The sequence below is a fragment of the Colletotrichum acutatum genome (genome assembly GCF_030867785.1).
Source record: "Colletotrichum acutatum strain CBS 112980 chromosome Unknown BDZ83scaffold_6, whole genome shotgun sequence".
Lineage (NCBI taxonomy): Eukaryota > Fungi > Ascomycota > Sordariomycetes > Glomerellales > Glomerellaceae > Colletotrichum > Colletotrichum acutatum.
The window spans coordinates 438,039-458,588 of record NW_026849000.1 but is presented as its reverse complement, the minus strand read 5'-3'; the positions used below and the strand labels follow the sequence as shown (position 1 = coordinate 458,588).

The 20,550-nt window shown below is 55.6% G+C and overlaps 6 protein-coding genes across 6 annotated transcripts; 3 read left to right on the top strand and 3 right to left on the bottom strand.

Moving 5' to 3' along the window:
• Window positions 1-643: 643 nt before the first annotated feature.
• BDZ83DRAFT_747349 (uncharacterized protein) lies at window positions 644-1,179 on the top strand (the record flags this gene model as incomplete). The annotated part of the gene is made up of 2 exons (XM_060513422.1): window positions 644-972; window positions 1,044-1,179. 2 exons carry the CDS (start codon window positions 644-646, stop codon window positions 1,177-1,179), a joined length of 465 nt encoding a protein of 154 aa, XP_060370625.1.
• Window positions 1,180-1,334: 155 nt separating this feature from the next.
• Window positions 1,335-2,543, bottom strand: BDZ83DRAFT_646908 (deoxyhypusine synthase; the record flags this gene model as incomplete). The annotated part of the gene is made up of 3 exons (XM_060510026.1): window positions 1,335-1,406; window positions 1,477-2,274; window positions 2,325-2,543. The coding sequence occupies 3 exons, from the start codon at window positions 2,541-2,543 to the stop codon at window positions 1,335-1,337; spliced, it is 1,089 nt and encodes a 362-aa protein (XP_060370624.1).
• Window positions 2,544-3,563: 1,020 nt separating this feature from the next.
• On the top strand, window positions 3,564-11,515 carry BDZ83DRAFT_646907 (uncharacterized protein; the record flags this gene model as incomplete). The annotated part of the gene is made up of 4 exons (XM_060510025.1): window positions 3,564-3,585; window positions 3,684-3,910; window positions 4,145-4,179; window positions 4,411-11,515. 4 exons carry the CDS (start codon window positions 3,564-3,566, stop codon window positions 11,513-11,515), a joined length of 7,389 nt encoding a protein of 2,462 aa, XP_060370623.1.
• A 1,098-nt stretch (window positions 11,516-12,613) lies between these two features.
• On the bottom strand, window positions 12,614-13,968 carry BDZ83DRAFT_566217 (arrestin; the record flags this gene model as incomplete). Its single annotated transcript, XM_060503835.1, has 3 exons — window positions 12,614-12,856; window positions 12,909-13,793; window positions 13,891-13,968. 3 exons carry the CDS (start codon window positions 13,966-13,968, stop codon window positions 12,614-12,616), a joined length of 1,206 nt encoding a protein of 401 aa, XP_060370622.1.
• Window positions 13,969-17,474: 3,506 nt separating this feature from the next.
• Window positions 17,475-19,022, top strand: BDZ83DRAFT_375008 (short-chain dehydrogenase). The gene is made up of 3 exons (XM_060502675.1): window positions 17,475-18,136; window positions 18,199-18,267; window positions 18,336-19,022. The coding sequence occupies exons 1-3, from the start codon at window positions 17,755-17,757 to the stop codon at window positions 18,899-18,901; spliced, it is 1,017 nt and encodes a 338-aa protein (XP_060370621.1). The 5' UTR covers window positions 17,475-17,754; the 3' UTR covers window positions 18,902-19,022.
• Window positions 19,023-19,328: 306 nt separating this feature from the next.
• Window positions 19,329-20,546, bottom strand: BDZ83DRAFT_566557 (origin recognition complex subunit 6; the record flags this gene model as incomplete). The annotated part of the gene is made up of 2 exons (XM_060503860.1): window positions 19,329-20,298; window positions 20,365-20,546. 2 exons carry the CDS (start codon window positions 20,544-20,546, stop codon window positions 19,329-19,331), a joined length of 1,152 nt encoding a protein of 383 aa, XP_060370620.1.
• Between the last annotated feature and the right edge of the window lie 4 nt (window positions 20,547-20,550).

Sequence of the window (20,550 nt, the reverse complement as noted above, 5' to 3'; positions counted from 1 at the left end):
TGAGGGGAGTCGTAGTATTAACCCAAAAGTCCTCGAGCCTCACTCAACTTAACCTTTTGTCCAATTCCCCATTCATGGCCTTTTCTTTTTTCCTCTCCCACTATTATATATACTTCATCTGTGGCCTTTCATATCTAAGAATAAACCGAGAAAGATCAGAGATTCAATCAAGAGCGTTTGCATGAAATAATTCGCCTGGTCTTGACACGTCAACCTCGTCCCTGCGATGTAATACACGCACGGCGCGATGTGTAAACTTCCCGATGGAATCACCTACCTAGCAAGGTCCACAGAATTTATCCCGCCCATGTTACTGTCGAATATAAGTCAGAGAAGCTATCGCAGATGGCCTGGGTTGTATACGGGCCGCCAGGGCTTGTGATGAGTTGAATTTGCACCTCATCTCCGATGCAACACCACCACACTATGAGAAGAAGCCGAGTTCTTCCCTCTTGACTGTTTGGAAGACCACTGGTATTCGTCTGTGTATAAGTAAGTCAGAAGTAGCAGTCACTTCCACTTCAATGAGACTTCATACAACAATCGATTTCAAGCAGCATATCACGCAGAAAAAATGCCTTATCAGACGCGTTCGGCCACGCGGCAGCAAGAGTCATTAAACTGCGCAGAAACTCTTGCTCACATGTCTGAAATTGCCCTCGCAAACCTCGAGGGTATATATCGAGGGTTACAATCACAGCAAGACCTTCGATACTTTCCCGAGAGCAACTGCAGGGAAGAAGAAGAAGAAGAAGGAAGCCATACGCCGCCTAATAGTAGCGGCACGGCAGCCGCGGTGTTTACCTCTGGGCCCTCGAGTTCGGGGAGTAGCGGTCTTATCTCGTCGCCACCGCCGACAGGCCAGAGTGGTGATCATCCTAGTGGCGTGGCCAATGAGGTTTACCACGACTCGCAGGCGACTGAGAGCGCCCCTGAAGATGATACGTCGGGTGTCGAAGAGGTAGAGGAAGAGTAAGTTCTGCCCTTCTTGCAAGATATACCAGAAAAAGAAGGACGCTAACCGTCAGTCTATGAACAGAAAGCCCTGTTGTATCTGCCCTTGGTGCCCACGGCATTCAAAGTCCAGGGCGTGCCAGGAATGCGGCGACTCACCAGCACCTGACGAGCGTGATGCCCTGTGCTGCTGCCCTGGACCTGATGCTGAGTCCTGTGGATTAGATTGCGAGGGGACGGAAGCTCAGGGACGTATCAGATCAGAGTCACCTGAGTGGGAGTCAATATTGTAGGAAAGCCTAGCCCTAGGAACAATATGTGGCGGCTCTTAGGTCTGCGATGAAATGCGTTTTTTCCTTTTCTTTTTTCACTTGTAATGTCTATGATGATTTGTCTTTGGCAAAAGTATTTGCAACAATGAATGGGAATACCAAAGTGGCGTCCGCATAGACCTATATGCATTATAGATGTTAGCAACGAAATACATAATCTTCTCCAGACCAGGTGCTCGTGGTGACATACCTTGACGGCATCGGCCCCAATCTTGATCTTTCCCCAGGAAACGGCCTCATCCGGCCTGGCGCCCGCATCACTTCCGTCAAACTCCTGGCCTGTGTTGATGTACACGGCCGACTCGGCGCCGTTGCGCATCAGGCAAGCGTTCGCAATGTGATGCTTGATGACGCCGCCACCCAGGATGATCATGCCCGCCCTCTTGGCGCGCACCGAGATGGTATTGATCTTCCGGATATCCTCGACGATGTCGCACTTGAGCTGGCCAGGCGAGGTCTTGAAAGTGTGGAAGTACAGCATATCGCCCAAGCTCCCGTCCGTGAGCGCGGGGCAGAAGACGGGGATGTCGTTCTTCCACGCCCAGTAGTAGACGGAGCGCTCGTCATTAATTTCCTTGCCGAGGCGATGGATCATCTTGGAGGGCGTCCAGTTGATCTCGTCGTCGGTTCCCTTGCTGGCCTCCTGCTCCTCGTACATCTTGTCAAAGATGGGCACGACCCAGTCCTCAAAAGCGCGGTAGTTCGAGTTCGGGACGACGAGGTTTCCGATTCTGTTCTGGCCCTTTTTGCGCAGGCCTTCGCCGTCAGCGCTAAAGGACGACATATAGGTGTCGCCCAAGCACTTGATAAAGTCCTCCTCGATGCCGCCGGCGGTGGTGACAATGGCGGAGACGTGCTTATGCTTGACCAGCCACCGGAAGACGCCTCGCATGCCGGAGGAGATCATGTTGGAGGTGTAGCCCAGGAAGATGGTTGTCTTGTCGCCGCTTTCTGGGTCTCTCCATGCCCTCTTGAAGTCGCAACCCGCCTGTTAGCAGGCTCGTCTCACACGTGGGAGCAATAGAGGTGGCGGCTCACCATGTCATTGATGATCCGGATGGACTCGGTCAGAGATGAGGCTTGGAAGCCCATGAATCTCATGCCGTTGTAGAGGTTCTCGGCGGTGATTGGCCCCTTGATATCATCAAAGTCCAACTCCTCGACCTTTTGGGCGCCCTCGGGCATCTCTTCTGAGACGACAAGGACCGCATCGGTTGCTGCCGCCGGCGGGGCGTTGGGGTTCTCTTGAGATGCCATGATGTATTTCCTGTAATTGAACGAATGAGGGAGGCACACCGAAAACAGGCTGCAGTTGAGTTGCAAATGTGAGGGATCTCAAAAGTGAGATTGTCTCAAGCCCACCGAACAAAGGTACATACCAGTGAGGGGAGTGGCGGTCTATAGCGAATAGTGGGAACACGAATCGCGGAGAATTGTGTATGGTTATCAGACAAGAACCCTGTGATTGTTTCAACCCAAAAATAACGTGTATTTTACCGGACTCTTTTTCGTTCGTAGCAATCAGGGAACGAGGGACTTTGACGTGATATCGGAGCTGGTGTGCAAAATAATTGTCCATCCACACACACCACACATTCAGAAGGGCTCCATCCGGGCGGGCATGGGATGACTCCACGGCCGTGATGTTTAGAAAAGACGGACTCCACTCTGCAAAGAATTTTGACGGAAAGGTGGAGTACCAGGCGGCAGGGTCTGCCACGGCGCGCGCACAGGAACCCACCTCGAATTGCGAGTGCCCACCCGTGCAGGTCGGGTCGTCTAATGGTAAAGCGACACGGCGACGGAGTGTGTGTGGTCGGTTACTTTTGGTGTGCGGGAAGTGATGTTGGTTGGTTATGCATTGAATGCCTACCTTGACAGAGACGTGAACGAGGACTTGATGGTTTTGGATTGCACAATAGACGGGAGGCTCGTCAGTGGACGTGGTTCAAGGGACCTCAAGATGATGTGGATTTGGTGACTACCTCAGTGGACTCTTGAAGTTTGTCTGTGGACACACTTTCATTTGGGCCGTGTACGGGACGGGAGAGGTTTCCATGAGGTACCAAGGTACTCGAGTTTGGCAAACATTGAAAGGGTACGTACCGCATCTCTTGGAACCTGACCAGGAAATTGAGATTTCGGAGACAAGCAGGAGGCAGGAAGACAAGGTAAAGGCACCTCAAGTTAGGTACCTAACAGGCATTGGATGGAAGGCAGGGCCAACGACAAACAACCTCGAGGCTCGAACTGCCGTGGGTCCCGCTAGAAACCCGAATGAGTCTAGCGCGTGTCGGCGGTAAAAGGCTGGCGCTGCCCCCAGCGAATTTGAGATCCAATTCAGCCCAGTGCCAAACCTGGAACTAAGCGCCACTGCACGCGAACCGTATTTTGCAGGCTGCCCTGAACGTGGCCGTGGCCGTCCATTCCCCAAGGTACTGCCCGCTGCGGTCCCGTCTTCAATCCTTCAACATCACACGATTGCTCGCCAAAGTGCCCAAGTGTCGCATCTCCGCGCTTCATCACGACGACACACCAACATCCGCCCACGAGCATCGCTGCCAACGGGACACCGTCCACACACAATTAACGTGCCGTCATCCACCCGTACATCACTACCCAGTGTAAAACCATACGCAAACACGCACAATAACGACCCGCTGTCGGATGCACCCACTCCCCGCCGTGCCCGCTACGCTACCTCTCTCACCTCCTGACCAACGCCCGTCCTGACGCTTATCCGAGGTTGGGACCCGACCACTCCAAGGACCAAAAGTCTTCCATCGACCCACGACAACCAAGGTTCTCTGGTTCCACGTCCCAATCCAGACACATATGGTATTGGACCTTTATCATAGGCAACTTTAAGGGCTGTCGCCCGGCCTAGTGCGATGTGAGTAGACGATGCAACAAACCTAAATCTCCGACTTCTTCAAGTCCTCCATCAAAATTCCCACAACCCGCATGCCCGACCCAGACAAGGCATCGCGCTTGACGCAAATCGAGTCAAACACCTAGACTCTCTTGAACACCAGATGCGGCCGCCCTTTGACCACAACAGGCGTCCTGCGGATGCGAGGCGGCCTCTCGAGCGACCCCTTCATGCTAATCACGATCTCTACAGGGCTTCGAGATATTCCTCGAGGTATGACGGGGGAGATCGCGGCGACCGTCGCTCCAGATCGCCTCGCGACCGCTCACCCGATCGTTACGAACGCGCATCCCAGTACAGTGATGGCGACCGCCGCCGATCGTCCGCCGAGGCGCGCTCCAACACATCAGCATTTACCAACAACAGAGATTCATTTCGCGACAACCTACCCCGTGACCCGCCACGAGGGCCTAAGGCGCTTTTAGATCCTCCCAGTGGACCCAGAGGCGGCGGCTATGCCGGTGACTTTAGAGGACGTGGCAGAGGTGGCCGTGGCCGCGGATGGGGTCGCGATGACAGCAGAGATCGCGGACGGGACCGCGATATCGATTTCAGAGACCGACGCGATGGGCCCTATCGAGACGAGAGAAGCCGCGAACGCGAACGGGACTGGGACCGACGGGATAGAGAGAGCTATCGGGGACGCCCACGCTCGCCTGGTAGAGGGCGCTCACCACCACAGCGAGATTTCCGCGACAGAGATCCTCCATTAGGCGTTGATGCCGAACGATCTAGGCGCGGCTCAAGGGACGGCGGTCCACCTTCCGCTGGCTCATCCAACTCTGATCCCCCCTTCGGCATGGGTCGAGGTGGTTTCAGAGGAGGCAGAGATCGAGGACGCGGAGGATGGGAGAGAGGAAGGGGTGGAAGAGCTGGTTTCTACGATGACCGCGATCGCTTCGGACCTCGCAGTCGTTCCCAGGAAGGGCGATGGGGCCGCGATAGGGACGACCGCGACCGTGGCGACCGGTGGGTTGATCCTGAAGTTCGCAGAGACCCCCGAGACGAACCCCGCGATCCCCGAGACCGCGAGTTGCTGAGACCAAAGGTCGACCGAGAACGAGACAGAGGCATGTCTTCCCAAGCACAGTCACCAAACACCAAGGACGTATCTCCACCCCCGCTCGCCCCTTCAGCGCCCGCTTTCGGTACTGTTCCCAGTCGAAACGGCCCGGCGGACGGATCACCCATCATTGGCGGCACCGGCAAACTTCCACCTACAGCCCCAAGAGCCTTCAACTCCGAACGACCCGTCTCAGCCGGACACGGCGGCGGAGGTAGCGGCGGAGATTTCCCGGCACCTCCTACCGGTCCAGCAAAGATGAACCTGGTAGAGGGCAGTCCGCCTATTCCCTCTGGCCCTCGTGCTCAACAACAGAAACAACAACGGCCCTCGAGCAAGCAGTGGATAAATCCAGCACTAGGGAAGAAGGGCCCCCCCGAGTCGCCCAAGATTATGAGGTCGCAGAGTTTTGCGCAACAGCAACGCCCGGTACCTTTCCGTCATGAAAGCGTACCAGCAGAACAAGGTGACAACGACCGGCGTCCACGCAGTAGTGATGCGAAGGCCGACTCTCACAATTCCGCCAATGAAGGCTCGGTCAAGTCACTTAATCTTCCGGAACCTGGCGAAATTGTCATCAAATCTGAAAGAGACAGCTATTCTGCCAGAGGGTCCATGGACCGAGATATGGAACATCCAGATGATTCGAGGGACACTATCATGGGAGGAACCGATAATCATGGGTACCAGGAACGTCGGAACCCTCCACGGCGGGAAGAGAAATTCGACGCAGCCGACAAGGACGACAGCGACGAGGGCTTAGTGGATGAGAACGAGGAAGAGACGAAGGAACCGCCCAAGCCTCCGAAGCCCACAAAGGTGAGCCGTATGTCGGTGCCGCGAGTTCGATTTCTTCTCCCGCCCCAGGAACCATCGGCGCCAGTCTCCGAACAGACGTCCGAATCCGACGACGACGAAGATTACGGAGAGTATTTCGCCATGGAAATCGCAAAGGAAGAGGCCGAATTGCAGAAATTACAGGACGCCGCCGATAGTACTCCGGACAAAATTATCGCCCACTATGCTGAGGTCTCGCACGAAGCATTGGTAGCGCTGGTCACCGAGCCAGAAGGTCTTGTGGACATGCTTGGGCCGATTCCCGACGTCATCGAACCTCCGAAAGAAACTACCCCGATTCAGTCACCGGTTGTGGAGCAGCGCGAAAAGACTCCCAAGATCTCGAGCCCTGTTCAGCAAGTCAAATCATCACCAAAGGAGCCTACTGTGGTACCTGAGCCAATCTCCGTTGCTGTGTTCGCACCGAAGTCGGAGGAGCCCGAGATTGAGAAGAAGCTCGAAGAGCCTCTCATGGAAAAGGAAGCAGACAAGGAACCAGAGAAGGAAGCGGAGAAAGAAGCAGTGGTGACGGCGCCCAAGGTGACTGAGCAAGAACCCGAGAAGGAGCCAGAGCCAGAGCCAGAACCAGTCATTGAGCAACCCGCCGAAAAGTCCGTCGATAAATCCCTGGAGCGAGTGGCCGAGAAAGTTGTCAATGATGCCGAGAAAGCCACAGACGACTCCACCGAGGACAAATCGGAGAAGGCTGCCACGAAAATGGCTGAGCCTGTTGTCGAAATGGCTCAAGAAGCACCCATGGTCCCCGCCTCGGATGAGCCGCAGCCCAAGACGGAGGAAATGGATATCGATGAGCCTGCCTCGGTTCTTCTAGCACCCTCTCTCCCTCAGCCATCCGAGCCGACAAAGGACGTGGATGTTGCCATGGAAGACGCATTTGAGCCCGAAAAAGCACCATTGGAGCCGGTGGCCGAACGCGAAGAACCCAGGGAGCCGGTCATGAACGGCCAGCACTTGCTCCAGCCGTCGAGTGTGCCGATGGAAACGATTGAAGGCGACAAGGGCCTGCCTAGCACGCCCTCTCAGATGGACGACGACGACGACAACTCTACCGAATCCGAGGACCCCGACGTGATGCTCATCGACAAGATCCGACAGTTCTCTGCGACGCCCCCTCTTGACAGTCTGCCCGACTACAGCTGCCGCCCATGGAGCCGGGACCGGGATTTCTTGCAGTCTCTTGAGTCGGATTCGATGGTCGACAACTTCATTCTGCAGCAGCTCGACAAGATCTCACTGGAGAAGATGGCTGGACAAGGGGAGGCCCGCAAGGACTACGCTGAGAACTACATCAAGTACCTCGATTTTACAGTCTCGAGCGACCCGATCGCGGTCAAAAGCCGAGAAACCTTCATCAGCTGTTTGCCGACACCTGAAAAACACATTCCTATCCCCCCTCCCCCGGAACTAAAACCAGAGGGTAGGGGAGCTGGCAGAAGGTATGCGAGCGAACGAGACCTAGAGAGAGTTTTGCAAGCATCAATGAGGGAAGACGAAGAGCGGAAAGAGAGGGAACAACGCGCCATGCAAGAAAAGTATCGCAGTGAGAAAGAAGCCGTCATTCCCGAAATGTACTGGAGACAGGAGGATCGGGACAACGAATTCTTCAAGGACACCACCGGCTTCACGCCTGTGGAGAAGCTTGTGCCTGCTTGGCAGATTATGCCGCCAATCAACAACTTCACCCCCGAGGAAGCAGACCTCTTCGAGAAGAGATATCTCACGAACCCGAAGCAATGGGGCGTCGTCGCTGATAACGTACCTAAGCGCAACTTTGGGACCTGTATTCAGTACTACTATCTGATGAAGAAGGATCTCAACCTCAAGGAGAAGCTTAGAAAGCAACCCAAGCGTAGGAAGAAGGGTAGAGGTAAGACCCGCTCAAGCGCGCTTGTCTCGGAGCTGGGCAACGCCGAAAATGAGGGAGAGGAGAACCAAGAGAACGGTGAAAACGGAGAACGGAGACGTCCACGTCGTGCTGCTGCCCCGACATGGGGCTTCGAGCAACCGCCTACCGATTCCGACAATGCCACACCAGCCGGAACCCCTGGCCGTCGCGGAGCCAAGGCTGATCCCGAAAAGGTCGACGGTAGGAAGCGTGGACGCAGGGCAGCCAAGGACAAGGAGCCGAAGGCGCCTAAATCACAGCAGACTCTTGCAGCAGCACCCACACCTGCTACTGGCAAAGGCAGGTCTCGCTCGAATTCTAGAGTTCAGAACACTGAGTTCCAGCCGCCTCCGCCTGTGCCTATGGAGAATCGTCTGCCCTCGCAATTCGAGGTCCCGGTTACGAGCGTTCAGCCCCCTCTGATTCCAACTCAGCAACAACAGCCCCCTCTGGTTGTCCAGGAGCGCCCTGTTCCCATCACCCCTTCACCGATATCCGAAGTCATGGCGCCTCCGTCACTTCGGCCCGAGCCGCCACCACCTCCCGCGCAACCAACCGTCGCGACTTTCGATATTGCTCAACCGCAACCTGAGCGTCGTGCTCCCAGTCAGGCGTCCAGCTACTGGAGCGTGTCTGAAGCAAATGATTTCCCTGGGCTACTCAAGTCTTTTGGTACTGACTGGGTAGCTATTGCGGGCCACATGGGTTCGAAGACAGCTGTCATGGTCAAGAACTACTTCGTCAGACAGAGAGACCAGGGCAAGGCTGAATGGGAGCAATTCGCTGCCGAGGCTGACGCGAAACGGAGCAGAGGTGAGAAGCTACCAGATCCACCACCGCCCACTGTCGGTGGACGCAAGAAGTACGATTCTACGCCTGGGGCTTCGTCACATCGGCCCCTTGCTTCCGCGCCTGCCACCCCCGCCCCGACGACTGCATCCGAGCCGCCGAGCGAACCTCCTGTGACAAAGGTCGAGCCCCCCGTCCAACAACCTGGAGCACCACCCTTTGGCCGCTTTGCGATGCCGATTACCCCGGCACCACCGACGCTGGCGGCGCAACAGCAGCAGCAACCGCAACCGCCACAGCCACAGCCACAGCCACAGCCCCTTGCTCAAGCTCCTCCCCCTGCCGTGGTTGCCACCCAGGCCCCTCCTCAAGCTTCCCAACAAGCGCCAGTTCCTGCTCAGCAACAACCATCTGCCCAGCCAGTATCACAATCAGGGTCGCCTGTTGCTCGCCCACCCCGAGCACCCCCTCAACAGGCCTTTGGCTTCCAAGAGAGGGAACGAGAGTCGACCCAACCCCCTCAACCAGTCAGGATCTCACAAAAGCCGACTGCCACCCCAATCACCGAGCCCGCTCAACAGCGGCCTTTGGCTGCCGCACAACCTGTTCAGTCTGCCCAGCCTGACTCATTGGTCGACCGACAACAAGCTGAGAGGCGACGCGAGATGGAGAGACAAGCCATTGAGCAGCAACAGCAAATTGAGAGACAGCAGTTGGAGAGACAACAGCTTGAGCGACAGCGCATAGAGCAACAGCAGGTTGAGCGGCAACAACTAGAGAGGCAGCAAATTGAGAGACAACAAATCGAGAGGCAACAAATGGAGCGTCAACAGATTGAGAGGCAGCAAATCGAGCGTCAGCAGATTGAGCGCCAGCACGCTGAGCAACAGAAATTTGAGCGCATACAGCGAGAGAGAGAAGTTCTCGAAAGGCAGATGATCGAGCGACAACAAATTGAGAGGCAGCAGATCGAGCGTCAGCAAGCTGAGCGACAGCAGATGGAGAGGCAACAGATGGAAAGGCAGAAGATTGAGGCACAAGCCAAGGAGCAACTACGCCCGACCGAACGCACTCGCCTCAAGCAGGAGCCTGAGATGACACCGCCACAGCATCATTACGAATCATTCTCCTACGGTCAGCAACCGGTGCGGAACGTGCCGCCTCCTCGATCTGAACCACCCGTGGCAAGACAGCCTGCCGAGCCGCCGCGGGCAACAGCTACCCCCGTTCCACAAGGCTACGGCCAGCCTATGCCTCAGCCAGGTGGACGACTCTTGGGTGATCCTCAGCCGTCTGTCTCAACACCCCCTGGCCAGAGGCCCATTGCAGCTCAACGACCTATGCCCACTCACATGGACTCATATGGCACCCCTCCCCAGCAGCAGCAGCCTCCGCCAGCAGCGGCCGCGCCCCCGCCTCGCTCGTCAGCTTCGGAGAATAGGAGATCCAACATCATGTCGTTGCTCAACGATGACCCACCAGCGGCTGCCGCTGCTGCCGCTCCTACACCCCCGCCTCAGCCCAAGCGTGTTAATGACATGGCTCAAATCAAGCCGTCCCCGACGCCGCCACCACAAAGCATGTCTAGAGGACCTGTTGCCGCGCCGGCACCGACTCCCCTGCGGCCGGAGCGGGAGCCTCCTCAGGCGGCCTATCCCTACGGCCGGAATGCTCCCTCAGCGTCTGCGATGCCTCCTCTGAAGCCGACTTACACCGCCTCGCCCCAATCGCAGCACATGAGCGCTCCGAGATCAGCCATTGCATCTCCTCATGATGCGGCGGCAGCCGTCGAGCGAGACTACTACCGCCATCAGTACCATCAGCCTCCAGCGACGAACTCTCCTCAGGTAGCGCAGCCTTATCCGCCGCAGCCCCAGTCTCGTGATCCTCGCGATCCGCGTGACCCCAGGGACCCCAGAGATCCTTATCCACCCCAGACTGCGTACCCTACGTATGGTGCACCTGCTTCCCATGCTGGCTCGCCACCGCCTCAGTATGCCGTACATCAGTCGGCTTCCAGACGCGAAACGCTCCCCCCGCAAGGCAGAGAAGCGGCATGGCCTCCTGGGCCTCAGGGACACGCCATGGGCCAGCCGCAACCGCCACAGCAACAGTCTTCTTGGCCACCGGCGTCACATGCGCAGCCGGCTAAGCAGCCTCAGCAGGCACCTCCTCCTCAGAACTGGGCCTCTCCGCATATGTCGGCGCAAAAGGCACCTCCAGCGGGCTCGACCATGCCGCAACAATCCTGGGCTTCCGGACCACCTCAACAACAACAACAACCGCCGCCGGGACACCACATGTCGATGCGAGACGACAGAGGCTCGGCCATGTACGGTCAGGTCCCACCTCAGCACCAACATCCCATGCAAGGGCGCTACCCACCCGTCTCCCGGGCGCCAGAGCAAATGCCGCCTCAAAGTCAGCAGGCGTACCCGCCGCGGTACGCATCAACGCCCGCGCCTAGAGATCCCCGGGACCAGATGCCACCTCGGAGCTACACGCCTGTAGGATACGATTCACGTGGCCCGCCTCCGGGACCTTACCCTCCGGATCCTAGAGAGATGCAGATGCGTGAGATGAGCCGCGACCCCCGAGACCCTAGAGATCCTCGGGAGATACAACACCAGGAGATGCTTCAGCGCGGTCAACTACGCCCACAGGATGGCTACGGGAGACAACCTGATCGATACGGCCGATAGAGGCGTGTATTTAACTCCACTTTTTTGTCAAGCATGTATCAAAGAACCAAAAAAAGAAGAATTCAACTAAGGGGGGACCATTGGTGTATGGTGTCTTTTATGGTCTAGGTTAGAGACCGGAAGCCATAAGGAAACGTAGATGCAAGAACGATTGGGTGGAAGGGGCGGACGTGTATTCATAGTGTTTCAACGCATAAAGCAGAAGGCTCTTTTTACTTCAATGGGAATTTTCTTAAATCACAATTACATCTTGCCTCGGTCGTCATTCATCGCCGCTTTTGGTCTCCAAGTAACCTATGGGAAACGAAGGTTGAAGTCTACGTTCACTCAAAGTGTATGTTGTAAACGGTGGGGGACTCCTCGATTCATCATCCAACCTCCCGAGTTGCTTGTGTCTTTACGTCTCTTATTCGTAAGTAATATGTACAACTTCAAACAAAAAGTCTCTTTGTCTCTCTCCTTGGCAACTCAACACACACACACACACCGCCTCCTCGTCCAAGTTTCGTCATCTCATGATATTCACATCCATCCAAACGTGCTTCGCCAAAATGCACAAGGAGCCTGAATATACCGGCTCTTTCAAGTGTTTCCTCAGCCGGAAGACCCCGTCAACGCCTTGCCGTGCCGTGCCGTGATGATGCCATGTCCTGCCGAATTACCGCGGGGCCGTATTAAACGCCGACAGCAGGCCCTTTGGTTGTGACATGAGAAAACCCAACCATTGAGGGGTATTTGTTTCCTCCCAAAACTCGTGTCCCCCCATCCAGGTACGTATGCATGGCGCAGAATCGGTTGTCACCACATCAATCACGTCTCCTTTGTTTTTGCCCTCCCCCCATCCATTAAGGAGGTTTCTTCCAACTCCGACAGTTGCGCCGACTCAGTCGATCTTGTCGCGGGGCCACAGCTTTGCAAAATCTGAGACTGGCAAGTGGAAGCAAGTATGCAAACCAACCAGCCCTATCAGATATAAGCTCACTGTTACGGGGTAGATCGCCAGCCCTCTCAACTGGCTGGTCTCGTACCCCGCAGCCCGGCGCCAAGATTTCCGCCACGCAATTCATACAATTACTCCGTACGATCCCGGCGGTTCGTTCATTCAATCAGCGGTTTCTTCTGCCCTCCCACCAGACATAGTCCCAATGTCTTGAGAGACTCTCGGTCGTTCGCTAACACAATCGCCCGTGCAGGGAGCATAGGGTTATTCGGATCGACATGCGAGGCGTCTTTTGCGGCCTGTTCGATGGCGTCCATTTCCTCTTTACACGCTTGCTGGTCCATTGGGCAAATGACCAGCGGCTGCCTGACGGTCAAATCTCTGGTCGATCCTAGCTGCGCCTAGTGAAGTCTGTGAGCATGGGTAAGTTATCGCAAAGTCCGATCAACGTACCTTGACAGTCAAGTAAAACTCAATCTTGTACAAGGTTGAGCTCGTGGTGAATGAAGTAACTTCATAGAGCGGAAACGCCGGTTTCCCTCTGCGAATGATGCCGTCCGGATCGCGCAAGTCCTTGGAGGGAAACACCAAGCCCAAATTTGTCGCGTATCCAGCCTCGGGCATTTTCGTATTGACCAACTGCGTATTCTTGGCTACTTTGTTGATTTTCTTCGTAGGCTCGTCGCCTTCCGGGTTGTATGTAATTTCCTCCTCGATGGTGACGGTGATCTTCTGTATCGTGACCTTCAACGCTTTCTTCATCCAGTCGGGATTGGGAACTAGTTTTATATATACTGTTATCGGGTCAAGCGGGCCGTAGCTCCATTTGGGAACCGAGATGCCCAGTGTGACGACGCTTGCGTCGCTGACTTGCCTCGACTCTGGCTTGTTGTACATGCCAAAGGTCGATAAGGTGTCGTATCTCTGTAGTGGTATAGGAAAGGAGTATTTATTCTGGAGGGTGTGTCCTTGTTGCACGGTAACAACAAGCTCGTAGTACGTTTCGGCCGTTCGGCTGGGGAGTTGTAATGATGCCGGGGGTATTCGTCGATTCGTTTCTTCGCCACCTCTTCCAAACGGGATGAACAGGACGAACGGTAGATCCATCGCAATGACGCTCTCAGCGTCCTTTCCTGATTGGCATCTAAATAGCAGCAGCTCTTTGCCGACTACGTCCGTCGTTTCCCTTCTCGGGGTTCCCAGGTGCCTCTTCGCAACATTCTCGGCGGCGGGGTGTATCGTTTCTCTCCGTTGTAGGCAAATGCGCACTAGCGAAACGGAAACGGGCATGGAATAGCCCTGTGATGGACGGATCTCGACTTTGCCTTCGATTCGGGGCTATATTGCGAGTAAGAAAACATGTCAGCAAACGGCGCGCAAAGGGTGGTTTGACTACATCAGCCTCCCCGACGTCATCACAGAGGGTCCAACGTACTAGCGTCGCAGAAATGCCCGGGTAGCCGACCAGAAAGCTGCTGTTGGGCGGACCAGAAACCCTCACGAAGGCGGCCATACTGGCTGGATCGCCAGAGTATCCAGGATGTGTCTCTCGTCGGCGTGGAAGTGGTAAGGGCGATGGGCAGATGACAGAGGTGAGGTTCTCATATGTGTCGGTGGGCGGCAGTCGTGCTTCCTAGGCGCTGCGCGCGTTGCCGCCTGGTGGGTGTGGGGTCCAGACAGTTGAGTCCAAGCTATCGGGGACGTGCAACAGCAAGAGCAGAGCGCAAGGCCAAGCGGCGGCATTACATGAACGGATCGCAGTTGGCCGGTAGCCTGAGGTTTGGCTTCGTCGGGTCGGGCGCTGTGGGGAGTACTGCTAGTAATGGGGCGTTCCAGCGTCGAGATGGGCGTTGATGGGAGTTGGCGCAAAGTTAGGTCGGAGGGGTTGGAGAAAGCGGCGCCCTGTTCCGGAGTCTGGAGATGTGACCGGCGGGCGGTTGTTGGAGAGAGTGCGGAATTGGGGGTGGAGGAGAAGAGGAATCGAGAGCAGTGACCAGCAGAAACAAGACCTCTCAGCCCAAGCCACAAGGTCGCGCGACTTGTGTACCTCAGCAAGGTGAAGCAGCTAAACAGGGTACCTAGGTTCTGAGTGGGTGCAGCTGGGCTGATGCAGCTTATTCTCGCTTCTGCATCGATTTTCCCAAGGCAAGCATAAGCAGCAGCAGCAGCGGTCGTAATGGTAGCAGCAGCAGCACACGAGGCTCGCTCGGTCAAATCGGGCCAGGGAAGCTCTGGGATGAGTGGTGGATTGCGAATGGAGTCGTACAAGTGGCACACTGAGCTTAGCGAGTTGAGGGTGGAGGGAGAAGAGACCACGGCTTTCTCGAAGTAAGGTATCTGTACTCAGACGTGTTGGATCCGTACAAACGTAGTAGACCTGGAGGCTGGTTGTTGGTAGAGGGGCCCGATGTGGCGGGGGGGTATGCGGGTAGAGATGGGCACTGCACACGGCCCTTGGTCTGTCTATGCCAACTTCGTTTTGCTGATCCGCCGTTGTTTCCGCTGTCTCGTTGTCTCGTGCCCTTTCTTCCTTTCTTCCCTTCGTTGTTCGTCTCTTCCTCGAAGTGTGAGAGTTATTTAGGAAGTACACTCAACTTTCCATGTGCACAAATGCACGTCGAGATGGGTGTAAGATGGCAAGTCCCCTGCCGGTATTCGTACAGTACTAACTGACTGCTATGCTGAGCTTTGCACTGCAATGGATCAGGCTCCGAAGGCGGCAGTTTGCGCTCTGTGTGGGATTCGCTTCACTCTCCCCCGGTGTGTTGATGTTTGTAGTGATTGGGCAGTCTGCTGCTCAGCCGCTGAGCTGTGGGTTGTCTACCAGGGGGGAGCAGCAGAGAGATGAGAGGATCGGTACAAGGAGTGTACTTTGGGGCTTCTGTGTGGTACTGCCTCTTCCTTTGAGCCACACTTGAGATGAGTGTGTCTGTGGGAGTATGGGGATTGAGAGACAGAGCCTTGTGTCCAAGTTTGAGGGCCAGTCGTCGTGATGGCTTGCGTGTCGGATAACGGTGTCTGAGCGGGAATCTGGGAAGATGTTTTGGTTTGGATCGGTTCCTTGACCAACAGGTATCCAACGGCGGAGGGAACGGGAGCCAACATCGCGTCTTCCAACGAAGCTTTCTGGATCATATGTTTTGATTCGACTCAGATTTAGCGGCCAGGACCAGGATTAGGTACTCACAAGTAAGTAGACTTAAGGGGAGTACTTGGAAGCCTGGACGGGGCAGGGGGTCAAGGGCCAGGGAACGATGGCTGGGACGATTGGCGCAATGGAAAGGTGCGGGGAATGCCTCCAACACGATTGCAGTGTCTGGTGTAAGTTCTAGCTCTACCCTGACAACCTGAGAGGATGGAAGAGCCTTGGCAGTTATCTGTGTCGGAGCGAAGGACAGAACGTGGAAAGTGGGAAGCAGATGGCGACTTCCTGTATCCATACCTACTACCAGGTGCGTGGGATTCAGACCGTGGCCATTGCAAGTGCATTGGGTATCGAATTTTGTATTCTCCCATGTCTGGGAAAAGGAGAATCCTACCTCGAACATCTACAACGTTGACCAACTCAATGCTGTATACCATCGTCCCTGGTGTCTTATTCACCAACTCACAATTTTACATCTGAACACTCGCATTTCGTCTTCTATTCATCGAGAGAAGAACTTTCTCTTGTCAACTTTCCAAAGTTCTTCCTGGCAGACAGTGTCACGATTCGAGTTAGCACTTGTATCAACGTGGAGATTAACAGCCGCGGTGGTGTTTCAACCCTTTTATGACGCGACTCGCATGTCATGAACAGCGACAGAATCTGGTCGACATTTCTTGCCCATCGTGCTCTATTTTCGGATCACCAGTGTTTATCTGCCTTAGCTTCATCTCGCTAACGATCTCTTCAGGTTTAGGCACGAAAATTTCAGTCTGCCCAAATAAGCTATTCATCATCTTCTTCTATCCGTATTATCCGGAAAGCTTCTCAGCTCACCCACCCTAGAAGGCTACCTTGGGTATGGCTCCATGGTCCCTGGAAATTTGGGGGCACTGAAGCTTCGCCATGCCCTGCACAGCCCTGGGCACCCCAGACTTACGAACAGCCTCAAAAGGTGTAGGGTCCATAAGAGCGGAGAGCAGGGGTGAGCTTCCCAAAAGCTGCCCGCCCACCCCCGGGTTCCAATCACAGACGAGACAGGCCCTCGGCATCGATCCGAGTTTCGAGCTTCGAGACCTGACTTACTGACTCTGTCCCGGACCTCAGGCCCGGGTTGTCAGAACACCTTATTAATCATCAGACTGAATCTGCGGCACAGGCTTTCGGCGCGTCATCTTGGGTCTGGACATGGGACGGACGAGGTTATTTTGCTCGTGATGAGGTGCTTGGTGCTTCTCAGGCAGGTGTGGGTTGAGATGCACGAGCCATCCGCCCCGAGACCTCAATCCCGCCATCACGTGCTTGAATTACGGTTGGTCTCCCTCACATGTATCTTACATAAGGCAACCAGTCACCGCCATCTTATCGCCTATTTCCGGCTTGATTACGTATTCGTACCTTACTTGAGTCAACTTCAATCCCGCGTCGGTGTTAATTCTGTCCGCATCCTGCAATGATGCCCACATTTGCGGGCTCGCGGGGTGTTATGTAATGCGGACCTATGTCCGCACGACTGTCCGTTAGAAACTTGCAGCCAAGTTGACAGAGCCTAGCTGTTGAAATGCTTGGCCGTTAACGACGGAACGTTGAGTATGGATATCAGGCTTAGAAAATAGGGAGCTAGGAAGTATCGACTAGATAAAACCGCATGGGAGGTGCTCAACAATGCTACTATTCCCAAATTGTGAGGAAAGAGCCACGATGAATCTCTCGTTCTCCAGGAGACAAAATCTACAACTACTTCTGGTGCATCAATGGCAATCCCACTGGGAACTTGAAAGAAGGTGGGATGGCATCGATGCCACTAAACTTTAATTCTAAAATCCAGAAATTCCCCTTAGCAAAAGCGGCTTTAAGGTCATTAGCTCCAGACATTCCACATCCCATGCGGTCAGTGCGGCCGCGTCGGCCGCATCCCCACGAGACATCGTCATGTAACTAACTTCAAGCCATGGGACATGACGAAGTAAATAAATACTGGACGAAACCTCCCATCATCTCGAATTGCAATCATCATCACCATCAATCAGGTTAACAATAGCACCCGGAAGATTCATAATCTCCAAAAACAACCAAACTTCATAATCACGAAGAAGACGTATAAGTCCGCAGCTACAGATCACACAAAAACCCCCTTCTCTCGAAAAAGCAACCATGTCCATCCTCGCACCCTACGCTGAACAACACAATGCTACTTCAGGCCCCAACGACAGCCGCCCCACGGGAGTCCAAGTTGTTGAAGACCAAGGCCTCGTCGGAAAATGGACCGATAAGGTCGTCATCGTCACCGGCTGCTCCCCCGGCGGCCTCGGCCCGGAAACCGCTAGAGCCTTCCACGTCGCCGGCGCCGACGTCTACATCACCGTCCGTGACGTTGCCAAGGGCGAGGAGGTCGCCAAGGATATTCTCTCGGATGGCAAGCCCGGCAAGGTCGAGGTCATCAAGTTGGACCTCGGATCTCTCGAGAGCGTGAGAGAGGGCGCCAAGGCGTTCTTGGCGAAGTCGGACAAGTTGAATGTCATTGTGAACAATGCTGGTATGTGATACTTTGGAGGGAGTGGTGAAAAGGGTCTCAACGTAAGCTAATGTGACGAACAGGAGTCATGGCCTGCCCCAAGGGAAAGACGGTAGATGGATTCGAGACCCAATTCGGCACAAACCACCTCGGTAAGCACTTCAATACACAGACAAGACTATCAAGAAGACTTCCAGGCCACTAACACGAACCCCTCCAGGCCACTTCCTCCTCTTCCAGCTCCTGAAACCAACCCTCCTCGCCTCATCCACGCCAACCTTCAACTCCCGCGTCATCTCCGTCTCCTCCTCAGGCCACCGCGGCGGCCGCATCCAATTCGAGGACTTCAACTTTGACCACACGGTAGAGTACCACCCCTGGGCGGGCTACGGCCAAGCCAAGCTCGCAAACATCCTCTTCGCCAACGAGCTCGACCGCCGCTACGGCGCCCGCGGCCTCCACGCCCTCAGCCTCATGCCCGGCGGCATCGAGACGCCCCTCCAGCGCCACCAGCCCGAGATCACCGAGATGATCAAGGACCCGGCCGTGCACAAGGTCATGAAGAGCCCCGCGCAGGGCGCCGCCACCTCCGTCTGGGCCGCCGTTGCCAAGGAGTGGGAGGGCAAGGGCGGCAAGTACCTCGAGGATTGTGCCGAGGCGGAGGCGATGAAGCCCGATGCTGGGATGCTTGCTCCGGGATACGCGCCGGCGGCGTTTGATCCCGAGGCGGAGAAGAGGTTGTGGGTTGAGAGTTTGAAGATGGTCGGGCTTGAGGATGATCAGTGATTCTTGGCCCGGAGAGAAAGGGGGGTTGTTTATTATGATGATGATTTGAAAAAGGAGTAGCATGCGTATGTCGCTTATAGAATTTGAACTTTCCACTCTGTACTTCGCGCTACCATCAAGAAACTTGGATGTCTCGGGAGAAAGTTGCGTGAACTTCTGGAAAGCCACGCCCTTAAGAGAAAAGTGTTATGATCGTTGAAGCTAGATAACATTCTCTTTCGAGCGCCAACTGTCCGGCTTGCCGTCGGCTCTTCCGGCAGACCGGCCCCGCTTATCACCACCCTGCCGGCGCGGGTCCGGCCCCCTTTGCCCCCAGGGGGGGGGGTTGACCCCCTTTACAACAACAGCATCTTCATGGTAAATGCCCTCCCATCTAATTGTTCCTCTTGGATCTTCGTCATGGTGTTTGCTATCCATTTCATCCTCCCTAGCCATCTACTTCCATGGCGTCACCATCTTCCTTCTCCATCAAGTCTATCCTCCTAAGGATACTCTCCTTCCATATCCTATAGTCCCTGCGCTTCTTCTCGCTCAAAAAGTCATACCGCTCCAGAAACATCGTGTCTGCCCCGCGTACAGGCGCCTTGTACGCACCCGCATTCTCCCCTCCCCGACCATGGCTATCAGCAATCACATGGCCCGCTTCAATCACATCCCCCAGACTGCGATACCAATCCGCATCCAACCAACCCCGTTCCGAGACCTCCTTTACCGCAGCATCAAACTCCTTGCTCTTCACCGGCGCCCACCCCTCCCACGCCTCGTCCTCGTCCAACCCGCGCTTATCAACCTCCTCTCTCGCCTTGGCCAAAAGCTCTAGCACCTGCTTCCGCGCAGGGACATAATTCTCCCGGTCCACATCCTCCCCTGTCGCCAGCTTCCGGACCTGCTGCACCACAAAGAAATACACGGCGCCGCACAGCGCGGCCAGGTTCTCCCGCACCCAGGCGTCGCGCGTCCGCAGCCCTCCCGGGACGACAACGTACTCCATGCCGGCGAGCATCGTCGGCGCCAGGTGCTTCTGGTTGGTTTCCCTGCACATGAGGCGGATCGTCGGCTGGATCCAAAAGTGGAGGCCCGACTTGTCGGACGGGTAGGCGACTTTCCCTGTGGATTTCGTCGGGGTGTTGGGTACGCTGCCGTTTGCCGCCGGGTTACCGCCAGTTCGAAACTGCGAGAGGGATCTGTCTTTTGTCGGGGTCGGGCGGTGCGGTGTCCTGACGGGGGAGTCGACGCCGTGGCGTTGCCTATTGCGCGGGGTGCCGTTCTTGCCTGGGGTGCGATTGAGGGCCGTGTTGGGGAGGATGTTGTCGAGGTGGCTGTAGAGGCGCTTGTAGATTCGAGGGGGAATTGGCGGTCGTGGTTCGATTGGGGGGAGATCTAGTGTGATTTTGAGTCTGAGAGAGTGCGTGTGTTAGTATCTCCGTCGAGCAGAAGGGGGTTGCGCTTGGATGTGAGCTTACCTGTCGCAGGCGATGTGAGCGCATGCGTATAACCGCCCAATTTCCTCGTCTGCTTTCAATGTGCTTGCTCGGTGCCGTGATTGTGCTAGCAGAGAACCTGCAAGCTCTACTAGCGACGGTGGCAGAGCTGAGCCGTGGGTCGGCATCAGCGAGAGAAGTGTTTGCTCTATGGATCGATTCATTGTG

Bases quoted from the DNA above. Each gene is read 5' to 3' on its own strand.
- BDZ83DRAFT_375008 (XM_060502675.1), top strand. From the start codon at position 17,755: ATGTCCATCCTCGCACCCTACGCTGAACAACACAATGCTACTTCAGGC. The intron at 18,137-18,198 runs GTATGTGATACT...TGTGACGAACAG, and splicing joins TGTCATTGTGAACAATGCTG to GAGTCATGGCCTGCCCCAAG. The intron at 18,268-18,335 runs GTAAGCACTTCA...GAACCCCTCCAG, and splicing joins ATTCGGCACAAACCACCTCG to GCCACTTCCTCCTCTTCCAG.